General features: G+C 42.9%; 1 protein-coding gene across 11 annotated transcripts in view; it reads left to right on the plus strand.

Annotated features, from left to right (window-relative positions):
• Positions 1-20,031, plus strand: part of LOC110535649 (SWI/SNF-related matrix-associated actin-dependent regulator of chromatin subfamily D member 3) — a 104,121-nt gene extending 84,090 nt beyond the window's left edge. For 4 of the 11 annotated variants that reach the window (XM_021620765.2, XM_021620770.2, XM_021620762.2 and 1 more), the window contains 13 exons: positions 3,095-3,137; positions 4,460-4,582; positions 5,067-5,189; positions 6,907-7,002; positions 12,280-12,300; positions 12,618-12,680; positions 12,811-12,912; positions 15,087-15,248; positions 15,513-15,610; positions 15,945-16,137; positions 16,844-16,966; positions 17,049-17,150; positions 17,440-20,031. In XM_021620765.2, coding sequence (XP_021476440.1) covers positions 3,095-3,137; positions 4,460-4,582; positions 5,067-5,189; positions 6,907-7,002; positions 12,280-12,300; positions 12,618-12,680; positions 12,811-12,912; positions 15,087-15,248; positions 15,513-15,610; positions 15,945-16,137; positions 16,844-16,966; positions 17,049-17,150; positions 17,440-17,493 — 1,303 coding nt within the window. In that variant the 3' untranslated portion in view covers positions 17,494-20,031. The remainder of the gene's footprint in view (positions 1-3,094; positions 3,138-4,459; positions 4,583-5,066; positions 5,190-6,906; positions 7,003-12,279; positions 12,301-12,617; positions 12,681-12,810; positions 12,913-15,086; positions 15,249-15,512; positions 15,611-15,944; positions 16,138-16,843; positions 16,967-17,048; positions 17,151-17,439) is intronic. The other 7 variants (XM_021620766.2, XM_021620771.2, XM_021620769.2 and 4 more) reach the window with 5 other exon arrangements.
• Positions 20,032-20,880: the final 849 nt, after the last annotated feature.

Here is a 20,880-nt window from a genome sequence, read left to right on the forward strand (position 1 = left end):
CATGGCGTCAGAAGCTTCTGATAGGCTAATTGACATCATTTGAGTCAATTGGAGGTGTACTTGTGGATGTATTTCAAGGCCTACCTTCTAACTCAGTGCCTCTTTGCTTGACATCATGGGAAAATCAAAAGAAATCAGCCAAGACCTCAGAAAAAAAATGGTAGATCTCCACAAGTCTGGTTCATCCTTGGGAGCAATTTCCAAATGCCTGAAGGTACCACGTTCATCTGTACAAACCATAGTACGTAATATAAACACTATGGGACAGCTCAGCCTTCATACCGCTCAGGAAGTAGACGCGTTCTGTCTCCTAAGAGATGAACGTACTTTGGTGTGAAAAGTGCAAATCAATCCCAGAACAACAGCAAAGACCTTGTGAAGATACTGGAGGAAACGGGTACAACAGTATCTATATCCACAGTAAAACGAGTCCTATATCAACATAACCTGAAAGGCCGCTCAGCAAGGAAGAAGTCACTGCTCCAAAACCGCCATAAAAAAGCCAGACTATAGTTTGCAACTGCACATGGGGACAAAGATCGTACTTTTTGGAGAAATGTCCTCTGGGCTGATGGAACAAAAATAGAACTGTTTGGCCATAATGACCATTGTTATGTTTGGAGGAAAAAGGGGGATGGCAGTATCATGTTGTGGGGGTGCTTTGATGCAGGAGGGACTGGTGCACTTCACAAAATAGATGGCATCATGAGGTAGGAAAATCAGTCAGTCAGGAAGCTGAAGCTTAGTCACAAATGGGTCTTCCAAGTGGACAATGACCCCAAGCATACTTCCAAAGTTGTGGCAAAATGGCTTAAGGACAACAAAGTCAATGTATTGGAGTGGCCATCAAAGCCCTGACCTCAATCCCATAGAAAATATGTGGGCAGAACTGAAAAAGCATGTGCAAGTAAGGAGGCCTACAAACCTGACTCAGTTACACCAGCTCTGTTAGGAGGAATGGGCCAAAATTCACCCAACTTATTGTGGGAAGCTTGTGGAAGGCTACCCAAAACGTTTGACCCAAGTTAAACAATTTAAAGGCAATGCTACCAAATACTAATTGATGTATGTAAACTTCTGACCCACTGGGAATGTGATGAAAGAAATAAAAGCTGAAATAAATCACTCTACTATTATTCTGACATTTCACATTCTTAAAATAAAGTGGTGATCCTAACTGACCTTAGACAGGGGATTTTTACTAGAATTAAATGGCGGGAATTGTGAAAAACTGAGTTTAAATGTATTTGGATAAGGTGTATATATAAACTTCCGACTTCAACTGTATCTGTCCCAAGCATACACGTCTGTCTCCGTCCTATAGTTCACTTAACACAGGGCTTCCAAAATGACATCCCTTGGACCCCGACCAGACGTACTGAGGAAGCTTGAGAGAGCACAAACCTATGACACTATTTCAAACTTGTTCTCTCAAATCAGTATCTGGGCCCAATATTAACAATGCACCACTTTTCCGGCGATTCATAACAAAAAAATATATATATATATATATATGTGTAAGCCAAGCGTCGCTGAGGAGGCACAGACTGCAGCTGCAGAACCGAACTAGAAAGGTTTGGCATCTTAACCATACCAGCACACCTCATTTGCATTAGCTGGGACCAATGGTAAGTAATCCATCAGGTGTTGTAACACAAATTATTTCCAAGACAATAAATTCAAATATTTATTATATTTTCAATATTTTTTCATACCCAAAGAATGCCAAGTATGCTACCGAAAGGTGTTTTTTTTCCACATGAGATTTCACGGGTAATGCCCTGAACATGTCCGTTATGGTACACATACAGTGCATTTAACATAGTGTTTTCAACTGAAATATTTGACACACTTTGAAATTGTGTGTGTTTATTTATACAGTAATTATAATTCAACATGTCCTCACCTAATGCTGAATTGAAATTATTTCACCTCTGTGGCCTATTTATTGCCTTACCCTCCCTACTCTTCTACATTTGCACACACTGTACATAGATTTTTCTATTGTGTTATTGACTGTACGTTTGTTTCTCCTATGTGTAACTCTGTGTTGTTTGTCGCACTGCTTTGCTTTATCTTGGCCAGGTCGCAGTTGTAAATGAGAACTTGTTCTCAACTGGCCGACCTGGTTAAATAAAGGTGAAATAACAAAAACAAACCTGGGATTTGAACTCACCATTCCAATCTTTCTGCTACTACACCATGTCCCTGTCAACAACTGTACAAAAAAAAAACTGAAAATGCTGAAATATAGTAAATGAAATCAATGATAACTGACTAGTCAGAATAACTGATCACTAAAATAGCGGTGCAGTTTGACAGTACTCCCATATCCTCAGACTATAACTATCCCAACTGTTGGATTATGTCACCAGATCACCACATTTCACAAGCAACACATGTGGAAATGTGAAAACGTGTGATAGTCCACATGTGCAATCATGTGATTGTCCACATCCTGTGGTTTTCCCGAAAGGGCAATGACATTCTTGGGATGGTGTCATGGTCCCCTGGAGATTTTTGTCTCGTTCAAATGTTGCCACGTGTGGTTTTATGGTATCACGTGTTTTTACATGTCACGTTAACTTCACATAAGATCACAAGGGTTATGGGCGACTGTACTTTTCTCCTCATCGGAAAGAAGAAAGTTGGATTCAGAAGCATTGTTATTGGGGGTCACATAACATATTTGGATCTGGAGATGGCCACAGTTGGTGTAGGAGCCAACATTCACTAACATACAAACAATATACAGCATTAATAAAGAGAAGGCTATACTGTACATTGGATGGTACAGCATGAGGTGTGTGTGTGTGTGTGTGTGTGTGTGCGTGCATGAGGTATTAGATGTGTCACTGGTCCCTGCTCTCCAGGTGGTATACCATAGTCCTGCCTCTGCTGGATCCCCCAAAACACACACATCCGCATTGCTTACACACACACACACACACACACACACACACACAGCTGGGACACTGGGGTGCTGGATGTGGCCCAGCATTTTAGCAGATGGCCTGGGTGCTACGCTATCAGTCACCATAGTAACATCCTCTCTTTTTCCATTTTCTCTCTGTCTTTCTCTCCCTCTCTGTAGCGCCAAGAGAAGGAAAATGGCAGACAAGATTCTCCCACAGAGGGTGAGATTGCGTATATTTGTATTTTTCTCCCATTAACTCGAGTGTTTGCGTGTTGTTATCCATTCTCTGTTGAATAGAACATGTGTGAGTTTTTGATCTAGGGGCTTGGAGGGGCAGATGATTATGTGTTATTGCAAATGGAGCGTAAAGAGATGCTCGGGTGATCAGAGGCTTGGCGCAGGCTTGGCGGTGGGTACCGTTGTTGTAATGATTCCTCTTATTTTCAAATGGAATAATCAATAGACTGGTAGGAAACAGAGCCAGTATAAAACAACCTTTCGGGTTTAGAGGAGGCAATTGAGGAGGCACATCTTCTCCACAGGTGAGGGTGGGTCTAGTGTGTGGTCCGCGTCAGGGCTAAACAAACCCACGTCTAGCCATATCCTCTGCCTGCCTGCGCCACAACCTCCGCTATCCCCTTCATGCCCCGTCTCAGCCCCGTCTCAGCCCTGCGCAGCCCGGGCATTGATTTTGTAAAGGCTGCTGCTGGTGGCACTGGACTGGAGCCCCATACTGATCCCAGTCTCTCCTATGAGTGTCTCTGTAGTCTGTGGGTCTTATCGTAACACAAGCCAGACAGAGGATGGAGATGGCTGCATGGCTCAGGGACAGGGAATGTCCCGCACTGCATTCTGTCTGCACTACACCTCAACTTGGTGACAGACAGATGCAGGTAGAGAAGGAATGAGATGAGATGATCGAGGGAACAATGAAGGGAGAGACAGACAGATTAGAAGGATGGAGAGGGGTAATGCAGTGGGAGAATCTGGGAGTCTGTGCCCAGTTTGGTAAGTAGCCTTGGCAGAGTGCGGACTCCCATCTGGGGATGAGTATGGTAATGTGTCAAGGAGGGTAGGGGCAGGTTGGGTAGGGGTGGGGTTCGCGCTGATGCGCCCGCTGCATTTCAAATGCAGCCTTAGCACCACTAAAGGCTGGACTGGTGCACCAATTAGTGAGTGGTGTTGAGCAGTCACAGCTCCTGTGGGGCACCACTGCCCGCTCTGTCACCTTCATTAGGTGCGTCACTCCTGTAACAGAAGGACGAAAATGTTTTTTGTGGAAAATGGTGGCTTGAGAGAATACAGTCACCGTTGCAGTGCAGACATGCTTTGATGGCAGAATGCCTTACCTTTAATGAAGCTTAAAACGCAAAACTCAGTCAATACCACGACTTATTGTCACTATCTTTTTTCCCCAGTTCAATTTGACTGGATACTAGGATTCTTGTTCTTCTACAGCAATACACTGGCAGTGTTAAATATGATCGAGTATATTGCGTCCGAGACACTAAGAGTTGGTTGTTTGATTTCTCCTCTGATCAGATCCGTGAGCTGGTCCCCGAGTCACAGGCTTACATGGACCTGCTGGCCTTCGAACGTAAACTGGACCAGACCATCATGCGTAAACGGGTGGACATCCAGGAAGCCCTGAAGAGACCCATGAAGGTAACATGCATCATAGGCCTGAAGTATCTCACTACTATAATATACTTTACTGTACGAGCAGCAGCAGGTAGCCTAGCGGTTAAGAGCCAGTAACCCAAAGCCTAGCGGTTGGTCCAGTAACCCAAAGGTTTGAATCCTCAAGCTGACAAGGTGGAAGAATCTTCCGTTTTGCCCTTGAGCAAGGCAGTTAACCCCCCAACAACAACTGCTCCCTGGGCGCTGATGACGTTGATTTAAGGCAGTCTCCTGCACCTCTCTGGTTCAGAGGGGTGGGGTTAAATGCAGAAGACACATTTCAGTTGAAATCATTCAGTTGTGCAACTGACTATGTAGGTATTCCCTTTCCCTATACGAAAATACTATGCCCTTTGAACAACGGAACATGAAACATCTCTGTATTTTTCTTTGGTACCAAAGTGCCCAAGACTGATGTGTCCAGAAATGTCCACTGGTTCCAACAGTGTCTTTGTGTTTGTGTCGACAGCAAAAGCGTAAACTGAGGCTGTACATCTCCAACACCTTCAACCCTGCCAAGCCCGACGCTGACGACTCGGATGGCAGTATTGCATCATGGGAGCTGCGGGTTGAGGGGAAGCTACTGGATGATGTGAGTATTCCACTTCCTGTAGGACGATGGAATATCACTGGATCGAATCATTGTGATGTGGTTTGTTTGATTTTGTTTAGAAAAGTACAGTTTTTCCCCCTCTCATTGTGAAGTCTCCTCTATGTATGATAGCGACTATGCACGGTTTCTTTTGAGCTGTATCCCCACCACTGAATCAGTACATATTTTCTGGCAGGTTGACGTTTATTGTGATGAGTCTTGTCATGGAGGCTTTTGTTAAAAAAAATCATGAAAACAAGATTTTTGGTCTAAATTTAAGGTTAGGCATTAGGGTTAGCAGTGTGGTTAGGGTTAAGTTTAACATCATATTTTATCACTTTGTGGCTTTGCCAGCTAGTGACCACTCTGGAGAACTGCCTCTAGAACAAGATTCATGACGAAAAATGCTAACCTGCTATTTTATGGGGGACTATATTTGAAATGTGGCAGCGTGGTGGGTTAAATGTACTTTTCACCATGGTGAAATACCTTAAAAAAAAATCTGTGGCCTTGTCTCAATCATTCAACCAAGTATGAATATTGCTAGCTCTTTGATCCAGGAGCTGCTTTGTGGAGTGTTTGCCCCACACTCATGTATGGCAGTCTTGTATAGTTCTAACATATCTCCACAATTCCACAGTCGGCCCACTTCAGTCAGCAACAAGATTTGTTTGTTTTGTTAGGCCTTCTGAGGAATGATAAATGTTTCGCTAAACGTTTGCACAGATTATTTCTGCAACATGAAAAGCAAGATGACCATAGATTTCTTTCACAGAGTAAGATCGACTTCAAATGGTGGCTCAACTCTAATTCTCTCATCAGTTTTGAGTCAAGGCTGTCATTTCACAGTGGTTTGAACTATTTGAGGTTTCTGAGCCCACAAATATTTTCAGCCCACTTTTTAAGGAAGTGAACTCTGAGAATATCCTGTTTTCACATTGTATGTGGTCCCTTCTACGTCTTTGGTCATCCCCTTGCCCTAGGGCCTACAGTAAATTTAATGATATCACTGCTTTGTTGTCCTAGAAATGTTGCTATAGTCAATGACAACAGTATATCAAGTTATCTAAGGCAGGTGTTCAACAGTAGTGCATAGGGGTCTAGTTGGAATCACTCCCGGAGACAGATGTTCAGTAACCAGGAAACAAACCAGGGCCTAGCCCAAAGGCCAGCAGATGGCGCTATGGAGTTTCATCTTACCGTCCAAAGGGAATGCATGCAGCCGGCTATACACTTGTTTCCCCTGTGGACCGGTTTGTACATAAAACATTCTATATTCAGGCTACAAAGGAATCCATTTATTTCTTAGAAGACGGGGGGGGGGGGGGGGAAATATGCATACTTTCTTTATGAAACACCATGCTAGAGTGGACAATGTTACTTCCTGATGTTGCACCCGCGTTCAGCCAGGGTTAGTAAACAGACTGCTGCAGCTTGATTGGCTGAATGCAATAAGCAACATCCGGGACTAGTATTCTCAGGCATTAGCCACTCTAAAATAGTGGTGAGAAATCCTGTTTCATAAAGAAAGTATGCATATTTCAGACTACAACAAACTGCTTTGCAAAGTGGGGAAACCCTATCTACAATGTACGTGTGTGTGTGTGTGTGTGTGTGTGAGTGAGAGTTTGTCCTGTGTTACACTCTTCAAATGTTCATATCAGCCCAAATGTTCCGTCCACGTTAAACTAACTAACCACCTCTCTTTATTTCATAGCCTGGGAAGCTGAAGAGGAAATTCTCCTCTTTCTTCAAGAGCCTGGTGATTGAGCTGGACAAAGACCTATACGGTCCTGACAACCACCTTGTAGAGGTGAGTTCATGTTCCCTGATGACCGCTGACCATATACCTGCACCCTCTGTCCTCTCTGTCTCACTCTCGTCTCCTTTACCCTGTCTGTGTTCCGCCCATAGAAATAGAATGAGAATGGAATATATTTTTTGGAATGTCAGTTGAGGACGCTTTGTGCTTTACTGTTTTGGGGACCCTCAAAATGGCTCCCAGTCCACTCATAATGGCGTAATTAACATGAATGAGGACATCCGTTCTATTCATTCTAATTCTATGGTCTTCAGCCTCATCCAGATCTATTCAGCAGGTTTTGGGCAAACAAGGGGTTTACTATAGTGTTTAACCACTAAAGACTCTTGGCATTGTATCTTTAGTTACAATGCAGCTCACACCCCTGTAGAAGATTAGGCCATAGGCTAGCTATGATTCTGAGAAAAAATATATACTACCCACTGTGCACACACTTGTTAAATCAACATTCTTTCAATGTAATTTGTCAACGTATTGTGATGTGGGATCAACATGGAAAATAGATTAGATTTGAAAAAAAGTAATCAACCAGTGCTGTTTGTCTCATTTCAACCTGCCTTGTAAACATTGAAATTAGGGTAAACTTCAACTTAACCTGACTTACAGGTTGTTACATCAATATAATCATCAGAACTATGTATATGTTGAAATTGCATAGAAAATTCCATGTTTGATTTTTATATTTGATTCGACCTTGTTTCAATGTTGATAGTAAAATGTTTGAATCAACGTCATCGTTTCAACGTCATGCCATCAACCTAAATAAAGGGGTATATTGAAATAAAATGTGAAGCCACAGTCCAAGTTAAACAGGGACACCTACTGGTAAATGAGGGGTAATGCACTTCAGTGAGAACAAGTTTACCATCCAAATGCCTACCTCTATGTACCGTGCTTAGATTTGGAAACAAGCTGTGTATGTTTCAGCTGAACACATTTAGACATTGCTCAGCATCCATACTCATTTGTGTAGATGACCTAAATAATGTTGAAAGTAAATCCTCTAACTTTTCTTACCCAGGCTGTATGTGAATGTCAATTCAGAGTGAGGTTGGATTTATGAAGTTAACATTGACAGCTGATTTGCCCAACAAAGGACACCATGTTGGTACTATTTAAAAAACTTTTCTTTCATCTCAATTTGTGGTTTTAGGGGATTTTAACTTAGATCGGCTTCTTCCGGCCTCAGACCATTTTAATAATATTTTTATTGACTTTAACCTGACTCAACCGATTGCATAACCCACACGGGTTAATACAAAGTCCAGCAAACTTCTCACTGACTGACCGAATTCTAACAAATAATCCCCACAATTATTTGTCGAGTGGTGTCTTTGCTAATGATCTCAGCGATCGCTCTCCTGTCATTGTATTCGAGAAACCACAAGGATTAACACAGATCCTCGTATAACTATGAAGATACATTTTTCCCCCACAAGGTTTTCTTCATGATGTGTATTACCCTGACCTCTCCTCTATCTCAGCTGCATACCTGACCCTGAATTAGCTCTAGAATTGTTCTCATCTCTTTTTCTCTCTCTGGCAGACAAACATGCTCTCCCTTTAAACACCTTAGTGTGAAAAAATAGAACAAATCCTTGGTTCTCTATAGAACTTTCAGATCTAGTTATAATAAAAATAAAAAAAATTAAACAGGCCTGGGCCAAGGTTAGAAAAACTGGCTGTAGCTGTTTGGAAGCTTTTCAGGCAATTGAGAAATGGATACACTTCCACATTCAAGAATGCTAAATATAGCTACTTTCTATCTCAGACTCTGCTGGTGATCCGTCTACATTTTGGAAAACAGTTCATGCACTGAAGCACAGAAATTCCTCTTCTTCCATGCCTTAGCAAGTTGTCAGACTCTGGCATCATTATTGAGAAAAATGAAAAGTGATACTTTTAATCAGCATTTTATCTCAGCAGGCTTTTTATGTGAAAGAAATGTTGGTTTAATTGACCTGCCCCTCTCCAGCCTCTAATTGGCTTGATGGAAGTTCCGTCAACTTCTGTGAATCTTTGTTTCAACTTTCTTCAAGTGCAGTCTCAAAAACCATCAAGCGCTAAGATGAAACTGGCTCTCGGGAGGATCGCCACAGAAAAGGAAGACCCAGTTACTTCTGCTGAAGAGGATAAGTTCATTAGAGTTACCAGCCTCTGAAATTGCAGCCCAAATAAATGCTTCAGAGTTCAAGTAACAGACACATCTCAACATCAACTGTTCAAAGGAGACTGCGTGAATCAGGCCTTCATAGTACAATTGTTGCAAAGAAAACACTACTAAAGGACACCAATAAGAAGAAGAGACTTACTTGAGCCAAGAAACACAAGCAATGGACATTAGACCGGTGGAAATCTGTCCTTTGGTCTGATGAGTCCAAATTTGAGATTTTTGGTTCCAACCGGTGTCTTTGTGAAGCAGAGTAGGTGAACAGATAAACTCCATGTGTGGTTCCCACAGTGAAGCATGGAGGTGTGATGGTGTGGGGGTGCTTTGCTGGTGATACTGTCTGTGATTTATTTAGAATTCAAGGCACACTTAACCAGCATTGCTACCACAGCATTCTGCAGCGATACGCCATCCTATCTGGTTTGCGCTTTGTGGGACTATCATTTGTTTTTTAACAGGACAATGACCCAACACACCTCCAGGCTGTGTAAGGGCTACTTGACCAAGGATATTGATGGAGTTCTGCATCAGATGACCTGCCCTCCACAATCCCCTGACCTTGACCCAATTGAGATGGTTTGGGATGAGTTGGACCGCAGATTGAAGGAAAAGCAGCCAACAACTGCTCAGCATATGTGGGAACTCCATCAAGACTGTTGGAAAAGCATTCTAGGTGAAGCTGATTGAGAGAATGCCAAGAGTGTGCAAAGCAGTCATCAAGGCAAAGGGTAGCTAGGAATCTCAAATATATCTTGATTTGTTTAACCCTTTTTTGGTTCCTACATGATTCCATTTGTTATTTAATAGTGTTGATGTCTTCACTTATTCTGGTGTGTGTGTGTGTGTGTGTGTGTGTGTACAGTTGAAGTCGGAAGTTTACATCCACTTAGGTTGGAGTCATTAAATCTCGTTTTTCAACCACTCCACGAATTTCTTGTTAACGAACTATAGTTTTGGCAAGTCGGTTCGGACATTTGTGCATGACACAACAAAAATGTTCCAACAATTGTTTACAGACAGACTAATTCACTGTATCACAATTCCAGTGGGTCAGAAGTTTACATACACTAAGTTCGCTGTGCCTTTAAACAGCTTGGAAAATTCCCCAAAATGATGTCATGGCTTTAGAAGCTTCTGATAGGCTAATTGACATAATTTGAGTCAATTGGAGGTGTACCTGTGGATGTATTTCAAGGCCTACCTTCAAACTCAGTGCCTCCTTGCTTGACATCATGGGAAAATCAAAAGAAATCAGCCAAGACCATAGAATGTTTTTTTGTAGAGTTCCACAAGTCGGGTTCATCCTTGGGAGCAATTTCCAAACGCCTGAAAGTACCACGTACCACGCAAGAATAAACACCATGGGGCCACACAGCTCACAGCTGTGAGATGAATGTACTTTGTTGCAAGAAGTGCAAATCAATCCCAGAACAGCAAAGGACCTTGTGAAGATGCTGGAGGAAACAGGTACAAAAGTATCTATATCCACAGTAAAAGAAGTCCTATATCGACATAACCTGAAAGGTCGCTCAGCAAGGAAGAAGCCACTGCTCCAAAACCACCATAAAAAAGCCAGACTACGGTTTGGGGACAAAGATCGTACTTTTTGGAGAAATGTCCTCTGGTCTGATGAAACAAAAATAGAACTGTTTGGCCATAATGACCATCGTTATGTTTGGAGGAAAAAGGGGGATGCTTGGAAGCCAAAGAACACCATCCCAACCGTGAAGCACGGGGGTGGCAGCAGCATGTTGTGGGGGTGCTTTGATGCAGGAGGGACTGGTGCACTTCACAAAATAGATGGCATCATGAGAAAAGAAAATTATGTGGATATATTGAAGCAATATCAATACATCAGTCAGGAAGTTAAAGCTTGGTCACAAATGGGTCTTCCAAATTGACAATGACCCCAAGCATACTTCCAAAGTTGTGGAAAATGGCTTAAGGACAACAAAGTCTAGGTATTGGAGTGGCCATCACAAAGCCCTGACCTCAATCCTATAGAACATTTGTGGGCAGAACTGAAAAAGCATGTGTGAGTAAGGAGGCCTACAAACCTGCTCCAGCTCTGTCAGGAGGAATGGGCCAAAATTCACCCAACTTATTGTGGGAAGCTTGTGGAAGGCTACCCAAAACGTTTGACCCAAGTGAAACAATTTAAAGGCAATGCTACCAAATACTAATTGAGTGTATGTAAACTTCTGACCCACTGGGAATGTGATGAAAGAAATAAAAGCTGAAATAAATCACTCTACTATTATTCTGACATTTCACGTTCTTAAAATAAAGTGGTGATCCTAACTGACGTAAAACAGATTTTTTTTACTAGGATTTAAACGTCAGGAATTGTGAAACTGAGTTTGAAATGAGTTGAGAAAGTACTGGTTGATTTACTTTTTTTAGAATCCAATATATTTTTGACAATGCGTTAATAAATAACGTGGAAATGTTGATTCAACCAGTGTGTGCCCATTGGGTATTCTCATCTACTGTATTTTGCCTATTTTGGTATTGTTGGCTACTAGAAGATCTGACATCACTCTTATTGACTTAGCTGGTGGATGTTATCATCTGAGAACAGATGTTTTACTGAAAAGGCAGTAAAACACAGCCAGTCCTAAACAGCTTATTACGGAGTTTAGTATTCGGAGTTTAGTATTCAATGGGGTTTTAGATCTTGAGGAATCCACTTTACCGGAGAATTCAACTTTTTTTTACCAGAGAATGGTGTCTGGGGTTCCAACCTTTCTGAATTGTAAAAACATGTTTTTGACACTGTAAGCACATTCACACACAAAGGTGTTCTAACTTGACAAAAGGCTTCCTCGAGTGTTTTGAGGTTAGAGTACTTCTCAAGGTTTCCCACCGTGTAATATTTTAGCAAGGATAGATGGCATAGATAAAGCTTTGCTTGGAATGAATCTGTCCATCAAACGGAATGTACCGCAACACAGCAATGAAAACATATTTTTGTAAACCCTACAGTGAGTTAGTGGTGAAGCAGTAGAAAAGCATTCCATCAGTTCCCTCCCAGTGTTGCATGCTAAGTGGCTACAATTCACTGAAACGCAGGGAACTTGAAGTGTTTTTCTTTTCAGCTGCTGACCAGTAAAGCGAAGGTAAGATGCAGACTCAACTAACATTTCCACATAGATAAAATACCAGGGAGGGTTTGATATCTGGATATCAGAGGAGAAAATTGATACTGTAATGCCAAATAGAGGTTTTATTTGGGTAGGGGTACAGTCTCAACTTGATAAGCCATGCTCTTGTTAGGTTGTAAAATACTTCTGATATAGTGATTCTCAATCTGATTTATTATTTTGAATGCCAATATATGCGTTAGCGCCTCTGGAAAAACAAATGATCAACCCTTTGCTGTCTTGATAGTTCACTCAGTTCCTTACCACACCATGCATGATCTATTCTTTTACAGCGATTCAGCCTTCCAAAAGACAACATACTCAAAGGGTCGAGAGCAAGGCTGCTCGTTGAAAGTGTACACATTTGGTTTTGTATTCTTTTATCGTCTTTGTGTGCACGTTTGTATGTACATATTCTGGAATTCTGTGGCCGGTGCCTGTAGGTAGTGTTCAAGGTGGGGTTTCTGTCTCTGTGTTTCCTGCTAGTGGCACCGCACTCCCACCACCCAGGAGACGGACGGCTTCCAGGTGAAGCGGCCAGGGGACGTGAGCGTGCGCTGCACACTGCTGCTAATGCTGGACTACCAGGTGAGGGCGCCATAAACCAGAATTGTACTTTTGAATTCCGTAAAGTCGGTGTGGAAGGGGGGAATTTTTTGTCTATCAACAATGACAAGCCACCAGGGTCTGACAATCTAGATGGAAAATTACAGAGGATAATAGCAGACGATATTGCCACATCTTCAATTTAAGCCTACTAGAAAGTGTGTGCCCTCAGGCCTAGAGGGAAGCTAAAGTCATTCCGATACCCAAGAATAGTAAAGCCCTCCCGGGTGGCACAATGGTCTAAGGCGACACACACCAGAGATTCGGGGTTCGAGCCCAGGCTCTGTCGCAGCTGGCCGCGACCGGGAGGTCCATGTGGCGACGCACAATTGACCCAGCGTCGTCCGGGTTAGGGAGGGTTTGGCCGGCAGGGATATCCTTGTCTTGTCGCGCACTAGTGACTCCTGTGGCGGGCCGGGCGCAGTGCACGCTGACCAGGTCTCCAGGTGTACGGCGTTTCCTCCGACACATTGGTGCGGCTGGCTTCCGGGTTGGATGTGCGTTGTGTCAAGAAGCAGTGCGGCTTGGTTGGGTTGTGTTTCGGAGGACACACGGCTCTCGACCTTCGCCTCTCCCGAGTCCGGGAGATATCAGACTGTAACTACAACCAATTGGATACCACGAAATTGGGTAGAAAAAAAGGGGTTAAATAAAAAATGTTTTACTGGAAACAATTTTGACCAGATACAATGCTATTTTACAGTAAACAAATTGACAACAGAATTTCAGCATGCTTATAGGGAAGGACACTCAACAAGTACAGCACTTACCCAAATTACTGATGATTGGCTGAGAGAAATTTATGATAAAATGATTGTGGGGGCTGTCTTGTTAGACTTCAGTGCAGCTTTTGACATTATTGATCATAGTCTACTGCTAGAAAAACTTATGTGTTATGGTTTTACACCCCCAGCTATAATGCGGATAAAGAGTTACTTGTCTAACAGAACACAGAGGGTGTTCTTTAATGGAAGCCTATCAAATAGAATCCAGTTATTATCAGGATTCCCCAGGGTAGCTGTTTGGGCCCTTTGCTTTTTAAAATTTTGACTAACTACATGCCACTGACTTGAGTAAAGCCAGAGTTCAACGCTATACACGTCAGCGACTGAAATGACTGCAACACTCAACAAAGAGCTGCAGTTAGTTTCAGAGTGGGTGGCAAGGAGTAAGTTAGCCCTAAATATTTATAAAACTAAAAGCATTGTATTTGGAACAAAACACTCACTAAACCCTAAATCTTGTAATAAATAATGTGGATATTGAGCAAGTTCAGATGACAACTGCTTGGAGTAACACTAGATTAAACTGTCATGGTCCAAACATATTGGTTCAGTAGTAGCTAAGATGGGGAGAAGCCTGTCTATAATAAAGTGATGCTCTGCCTTCTTAACAACACTATCAACAAGGCTGGTTTTACAGGCCCTAGTTTTGTCGCACCTGGCTCAGAACAGGGCAGCACGGATGGCCCTTGGATGTACACAGAGAGCTAATATTAAGAATATGTATGTCAATCTCTCCTGGCTGAAAGTGGAGGAGAGATTGACTGCATCACTACTTTTATTTATTGACATGTTGACTGCACCGAGCTGTCTGTCTAAACTACTGGCACACAGCTCGGACACCCATGCATACCCCACAAGACATGCCACAAGAGGTCCAGAACAGACTATGGGAGACACACAGTACTACATAGAGCCATGACTACATGGAACTCTATTCCACATCAAGTAACTGACTCAGGCAGTAAAATTAGATTTAAAAAACAGATAAAAAAAAATCACCTTATGGAACAGCGGGGACTGTGAAGCAACACAAACATAGGCACAGATACACACAGATACGATAACATACGCACTATACATACACATGGATTTAGTAACGTAGGTATGTGATCGGGGCCTGAGGGCACACCGTTTTGTTGTGAAATATATTGTAATGTTTTAAAATTGTATAAACTGCCTTAATTTGGCTGGACCCCAGGAAGAGTAGCTGCTGCTTTGTCAGTCCTTTTAATTGTCAGTCGTGCACGAGGCTAAAATCTATTTAGAGGACTTACAAAACTCTAACAAAAGTGTCCCCAAAGCAGCTGTCATCTGGCAGTTGTAATAGTTCCTGAGGTCAGTCGGCTAGTACTGACTGTGACCTCTCCGCAGCCCCCACAGTTTAAACTGGACCCTCGTCTGGCTCGGCTGCTGGGTATCCACACCCAGACCCGCTCCTGTATCATCCAGGCCCTGTGGCAGTATGTCAAGACCAACAAGCTGCAGGACTCCCATGACAAGGAGTACATCAACTGTGACAAGTACTTTCAGCAGGTAGACGACACACTTCTAGTTCACCTCTGGTACTCTATTACTTGTTAGCTGTTGTCATAGTACCTTCAGTAGGGAGAGTATGCCTTTTGTTATTGGTTGCGTCCTGAATTGCACCCTATATAATTCATTAATTTCGACAAGAACCCTAAGGCCCTAGACAAAAGTAGTGCACTATAAATGGAATATGGTGCCATTTGGGAGACACACATTTGCCCTTCCCTGCTGATTGGTCTGTATTCTGCAATGTTATTGTCCTCCTCTCAGATCTTTGACTGCCCGAGGCTCAAGTTCTCGGAGATACCCCAGCGTCTCACCAACCTCCTCCTGCCCCCTGACCCCATCGTCATCAACCACGTCATCAGGTGAGTAGCTCACATTTACTGTAACACCTTCCTGGTTTGAATTGAAGGATGAATGCCTGGTCATAAAAGGCATTTTTTTATGTAATAAAAAATATAAAAACCTAGCAGATGAATATATTTTGAAAAGCTATAAGATAACAATGTGGGCACAGCGCTTCAGTTAATACTGTCCCAAATGGTAGATAATCCAATTAAAGTGTAAAGGCTGGGAGGCAAGAATCCTGGTAAGATACAGACTACCAGCATTCTTGCCTTCCAGGCTTTTCATTTTTATTGCATTTGAAATGCTGCCAACAACCTCAGTCTCACCATCCTTCCCCGCCTCTCCATGCAGTGTGGACCCTAATGACCAGAAGAAGACGGCATGCTATGACATTGACGTGGAGGTGGAGGACCCTCTGAAGAGCCAGATGAGCAGCTTCCTGCTCTCCACCGCCAACCAGCAGGAGATCGCCTCATTGGACAACAAGGTGGGACAACCACACAGGAAGGATAGCCAATCACAATTACCCAAGATGACCTTAAAGGTAGATTTACATTGCGGAGATGTGTGACGACTAATTACCGTCAGTTATATGTGAATTAGAGTTCAGAGCTGTCTGACCGTGTCGGATAGATTTCTATCTGATTCTCCCTGAGAATCTTGTCGCCCGAAGTGCAATCACCAGGGTTGGGGTCAATTCCATTTCAATTCTGGAAGTACACTGAAATGCTCTACAATTCCATTTCAATTCTGGAAGTACACTGAAATGCTCTGCAATTCCATTTCAATTCTGGAAGTACACTGAAATGCTCTGCAATTCCATTTCAATTCTGGAAGTACACTGAAATGCTTTTCAAATGGGGAAAACTTGGAAATGAAATTTGGTTTACTTTCTAAATCGACTGGAATTGAAATGGAATTGAGCCCAACCCTTCATAAACAATCGCACTGGTATAAATTGCATGTCGGCCGTGTGGAGAAAATCTCTGTTGTCAGAGCTGGGACCGTTGTTCCCGCATCTCCACAATGTAAATCTACCTTTACATAAGTGTTGTGGCTTCATGTTCCCGTGGGAAAAGCCTTGTTCTTTACACCGTCACCCCCGTTTCTTACACTACTATTTGAATGCAAATTCCGAAGAAACGCAGTGGCTCAAATAAATTGGTGTATTGAAATTGGAAAGTTATTTTCATATGCTTAGATCTGTGTAAGCTGTCCTCTAACATCAGGGATAATTATGAACCCTGTAGATCCATGAGACCATTGAGTCCATCAACCAGTTGAAGATCCAGAGGGACTTTATGCTCAGCTTCTCCAGGGATCCTAAAGGCTACATCCAGGACTGGCTCAAGTCCCAGAGCAGAGACCTGAAGGTGAGAGACACGCACACGCACGCACGCACGCACGCACACACACACACCTACCTGACCAACAGTGCTCTCTGATTGGCTGCAGATGATGACAGACGTGGTGGGGAACCCAGAGGAGGAGAGGAGGGCGGCGTTTTACCACGAGCCCTGGTCCCAGGAGGCCGTCAGTCGCTACTTCTACTGCAAGGTGAGGAGAAATGCCAGACGCTGCACCTTAAAACCTTTTAATAACTCGCACAACAGCATGCAAGTAGAAACACAAACTAGGAATTGTGATCAGATAAGTCATATTTTGTGTTGAAGCTGTACCTGCTCTGTTTTACCAGTCTTGCCAATGCCTATCACATTCACAAGCAATCAAATATTTGATTTACCATTTTTTACAAATTGATTGATTGATACTGTGTATCCACTTAGGTATATTGAGGTCGGGTTGTCTTTGTGTGTGTGATGCTGATGCCACTTCCCTCTCACAGATCCAGCAGAGGAGACAGGAGCTGGAGCAGGCCTTGGCCGTGAGGAACACCTAAACGCCATCTCGGACGTCACGCTGCACTCTTCATCTGACCCCAGACCTGTGTTTTTATTTTATTTTTATGCTTTCTTCACATTACTGTAGTACTGTGACCCGTGGCCTCTGACCCATCCCCAATCGCATGTATCTAAAAAAAAAAAAACTTTAACAATCTGTTCATCTCTGATGGACATGACCGGGCATCTCTCTCCACACTCCTGGAATCCCAGGCCCACAGTTGGTTACTTTTAATGTCACCCACTAGCATGTCAGTCTTTCCATAGAGACTACAAGTCATTGTACCAGCTGCCTGCAGAATGATCAGTGTCTTGGATCCTTCTCATCTCAACCAGATGGACTGAATCCAAAAGTACTGTACATAATCAAACGGTCATAATGGTCCACTGCATCTCATTCATGAGTCCAAAGTGGCTGTTTGTAACCTAATGTTTCAAGTGTCTTGACTCACACACCGTTTGGATTGTGTCCATTTGTTTTTAGTGTATCATTATCTGTATGGTTCATGTGAGCCGTGTGTGTGTGTGTGTGTGTGTGTGTGTGTGTGTGTGTGTGTGTGTGTGTGTGTGTGTGTGTGTGTGTGGAACCAAATGAACACCAGCGGAATGAAGATTACAGTATGAAGTAATGGGTCGTGGGACTGGGCTCATTTCTCTTCTGAAGCCCAAATGTTGATGTCTGTCATTTTAAAACATGAATTTGTTCAAGGTAGGCAGCTTTCATGAATTAGATTTGCCCTCATTATAAACTAATCTAAAATGCAATCTTAAGATTAGCTTAATTTCGTTCAACTTTCTTCTGTAATTTACTTAAAACAATGTAACAGTATAAGTAGATCTCTGTATTAGTCAATATGTATTTCAGCAGATTGTTAAAAGGGACAATGACAATTAACACCAATATCTGCTGGCTGTAGAAAGGATAGATGGTGACAGGATGAGTAAGCGCAAGGTGAAGTACTGTGGTAACACTTGGCAGCCATAGCGTGGAGCCTTGGAGTCAGTACACCCTGTATGCTTTTACACAGACTAGCTCTCTGTAAGAAAGCACCCAGACGGACTTGTCGCAGCAAATTGCCATGCAAATGGATTAGCTTTAGTGGTTAATTGTTTGTGCTGCTTCATTGTCCTGTCATAATAACGCTACAAAAGTCATGTCTGGGAACAGTATTAGCTACAGATCTCTCCCAATACTCAAGCCAGTGTTTTTAATATTAACAATGGACACATTTTGGAATATGATGTAACCAACACCATTTCCTATGTTGAACAATCATGGGGCGGGCAGTGAAGCTTCAGCCACAACATCTGTACATTGCCTGCTGTGAAAATTGTTGGCCGGTAACTAATTCTATTATTTGAAATGAATGAAGAAATGGGTCTTTGTTCATTGTATTTTTTTTAGTTAACATCTATTGTGAACTACCTGTCCCAAATGGATCTGTCTGACAGTATTTTGTCCTTGACCATTTTGACGGAGTCACCAAAGGTCTCGATAAAAGAGTATTATACTAGTTAAAATAGACAATGAACAATGGTTACTGTGATTTTGTCTCAGCTCGATAAAGCTATGTTACCAGTTGAAACTGAAGGTTGAATATGAAGACATTTTTAAGGGATATGTGAATGTAAATATCATTTTTTTCCCCTTGATGGCAACTGTACAGCCTACAGTCTGTTTGTGTGTTTCGTTTAGGGAACGGCGGGACATATGGGGTGGGAAGGATTGGGTTTCATATGTTTAAAGCTGTAGGACAGGGATGCTAGTGTCCCTCTATGTACACTTGGGGGGGGGGATTTTAGGTCCTTGTTGAGTTTTAATGGGGCAGAACCATAGAATTGAATGCTGGGAGTGATGATGCCTCTATCTCGCTACATACAAGGCTTGCTCATCTCTAACTACCACAGCAACTCCGTTCTGTGCCCTTCTAGTTTTGTGTGTCATGGGAGAAACCTTTTCAGTTTCTGATTTGAAATCGACACGGCTGTCTTCTGTAACGTTCAGACTTGTGTCCTTGTTACATTTGTTTTGTGTCAAGATTCTCTTCAACATGGCTGAGGGCTCCTATACTCAACATAAAGAGGTTGCATTTCATAAAGACCTAGGCATGCTGCATGGACAGGTTTTATACATTTCAAACAGGACATGTAAATACCCTCATGAATGCATGGAAGCGGATCTGAAGAGCACTGGATTTGAGACAATATCTTTTGTGAATGGGGCCTTTTTCAACCATTTGCTAAAAACCTGTATGCTACCCAGGCAGCATAGATGTTATCTGCATATGAGAGTTTTTGTCACTACAGGTTCCATGTATGTCAACTTCACCAATCAAGGGAGCATACTAGTTGTTGTATTCAATTGTGTCAATCGATACTTGTTTGACCCAGATGTTCTTGTATGTTTGGCAGTCATGGAGCATCTTTGACTGTTGGGCACCCCTTGCTGGGCATTCTAGAAACTACAACTCACTGACACCCTCTGTCTGACAATGGAAACCTATCATTTGACTAATTATAAAAAGACTGTACTTAAACTGTGTGCTCCTCTCTCTCTGACAAACCGCATTCGTATTGGTCTACCTACATGGATAGGTGGTAACCGCAGTCTCTGTGCATGACTTTGTGGAGAGTCCATGTTCCTCACAGCTCTCTTTTTACACCATTTGTGTCTGCCACTTTATTAGGTACACCACCCCATTCCCGTAACTAGATCGCTCTTACAGACAGCGAGTCTCGTGGTCATGGTTTGCTATATAAAGCAGGAAGATAGGCATCGAGGCATTCAGTTACTGTTTGAACGGTAGAATTCGCAAAACGAGTGACATAAGCGACTTTGAGCGTTGTATGATCTTCGGAGCCAGGCGTGGCGGTTCCAGTATCTCAGAAACGACTGACCCCCCCGTGCTTTTCATGCGCGACAGTGTATAAAGTTTACAGAGAATGGTGCGACAAAAAAAAAAATACATCCAGTTGGCGGCAATCCTGTGGGCAAAAACAGCTTGTTGATGAGAGAGGTTTAAAGGAGTGGCAAGAATAGTGCAAGCTAACAGGTGGGCCACAAACAGACATAACGGTGCAGTACAACAGCGGTATGCAGAACGGCATCTCTGAACGCACAACTTGTCAATCCTTGTCACGGATGGGCTATTGCAAACGACCAGACAGCTAACAACAAGAAGAAGCGGCTCCATTGGGCACACGATCACCAACACAAATGAGCTAGCTAGCTAAATTGACGATCACTGGGGGCAACTTCGCCCCTCAGTAAAATCCCCTCGCTCCTGCCCAGAGAGAAAGGGAGAAGACGGAGAGGATGTGAAGTGGCCCATTTATTTCTCTGAACCCCGCACCCCACTATGGAGAAACAGCTTTTCCCACTCCCT

The sequence above is a fragment of the Oncorhynchus mykiss genome, chromosome 11 (genome assembly GCF_013265735.2).
Source record: "Oncorhynchus mykiss isolate Arlee chromosome 11, USDA_OmykA_1.1, whole genome shotgun sequence".
NCBI classification, from domain to species: Eukaryota; Metazoa; Chordata; class Actinopteri; order Salmoniformes; family Salmonidae; genus Oncorhynchus; species Oncorhynchus mykiss.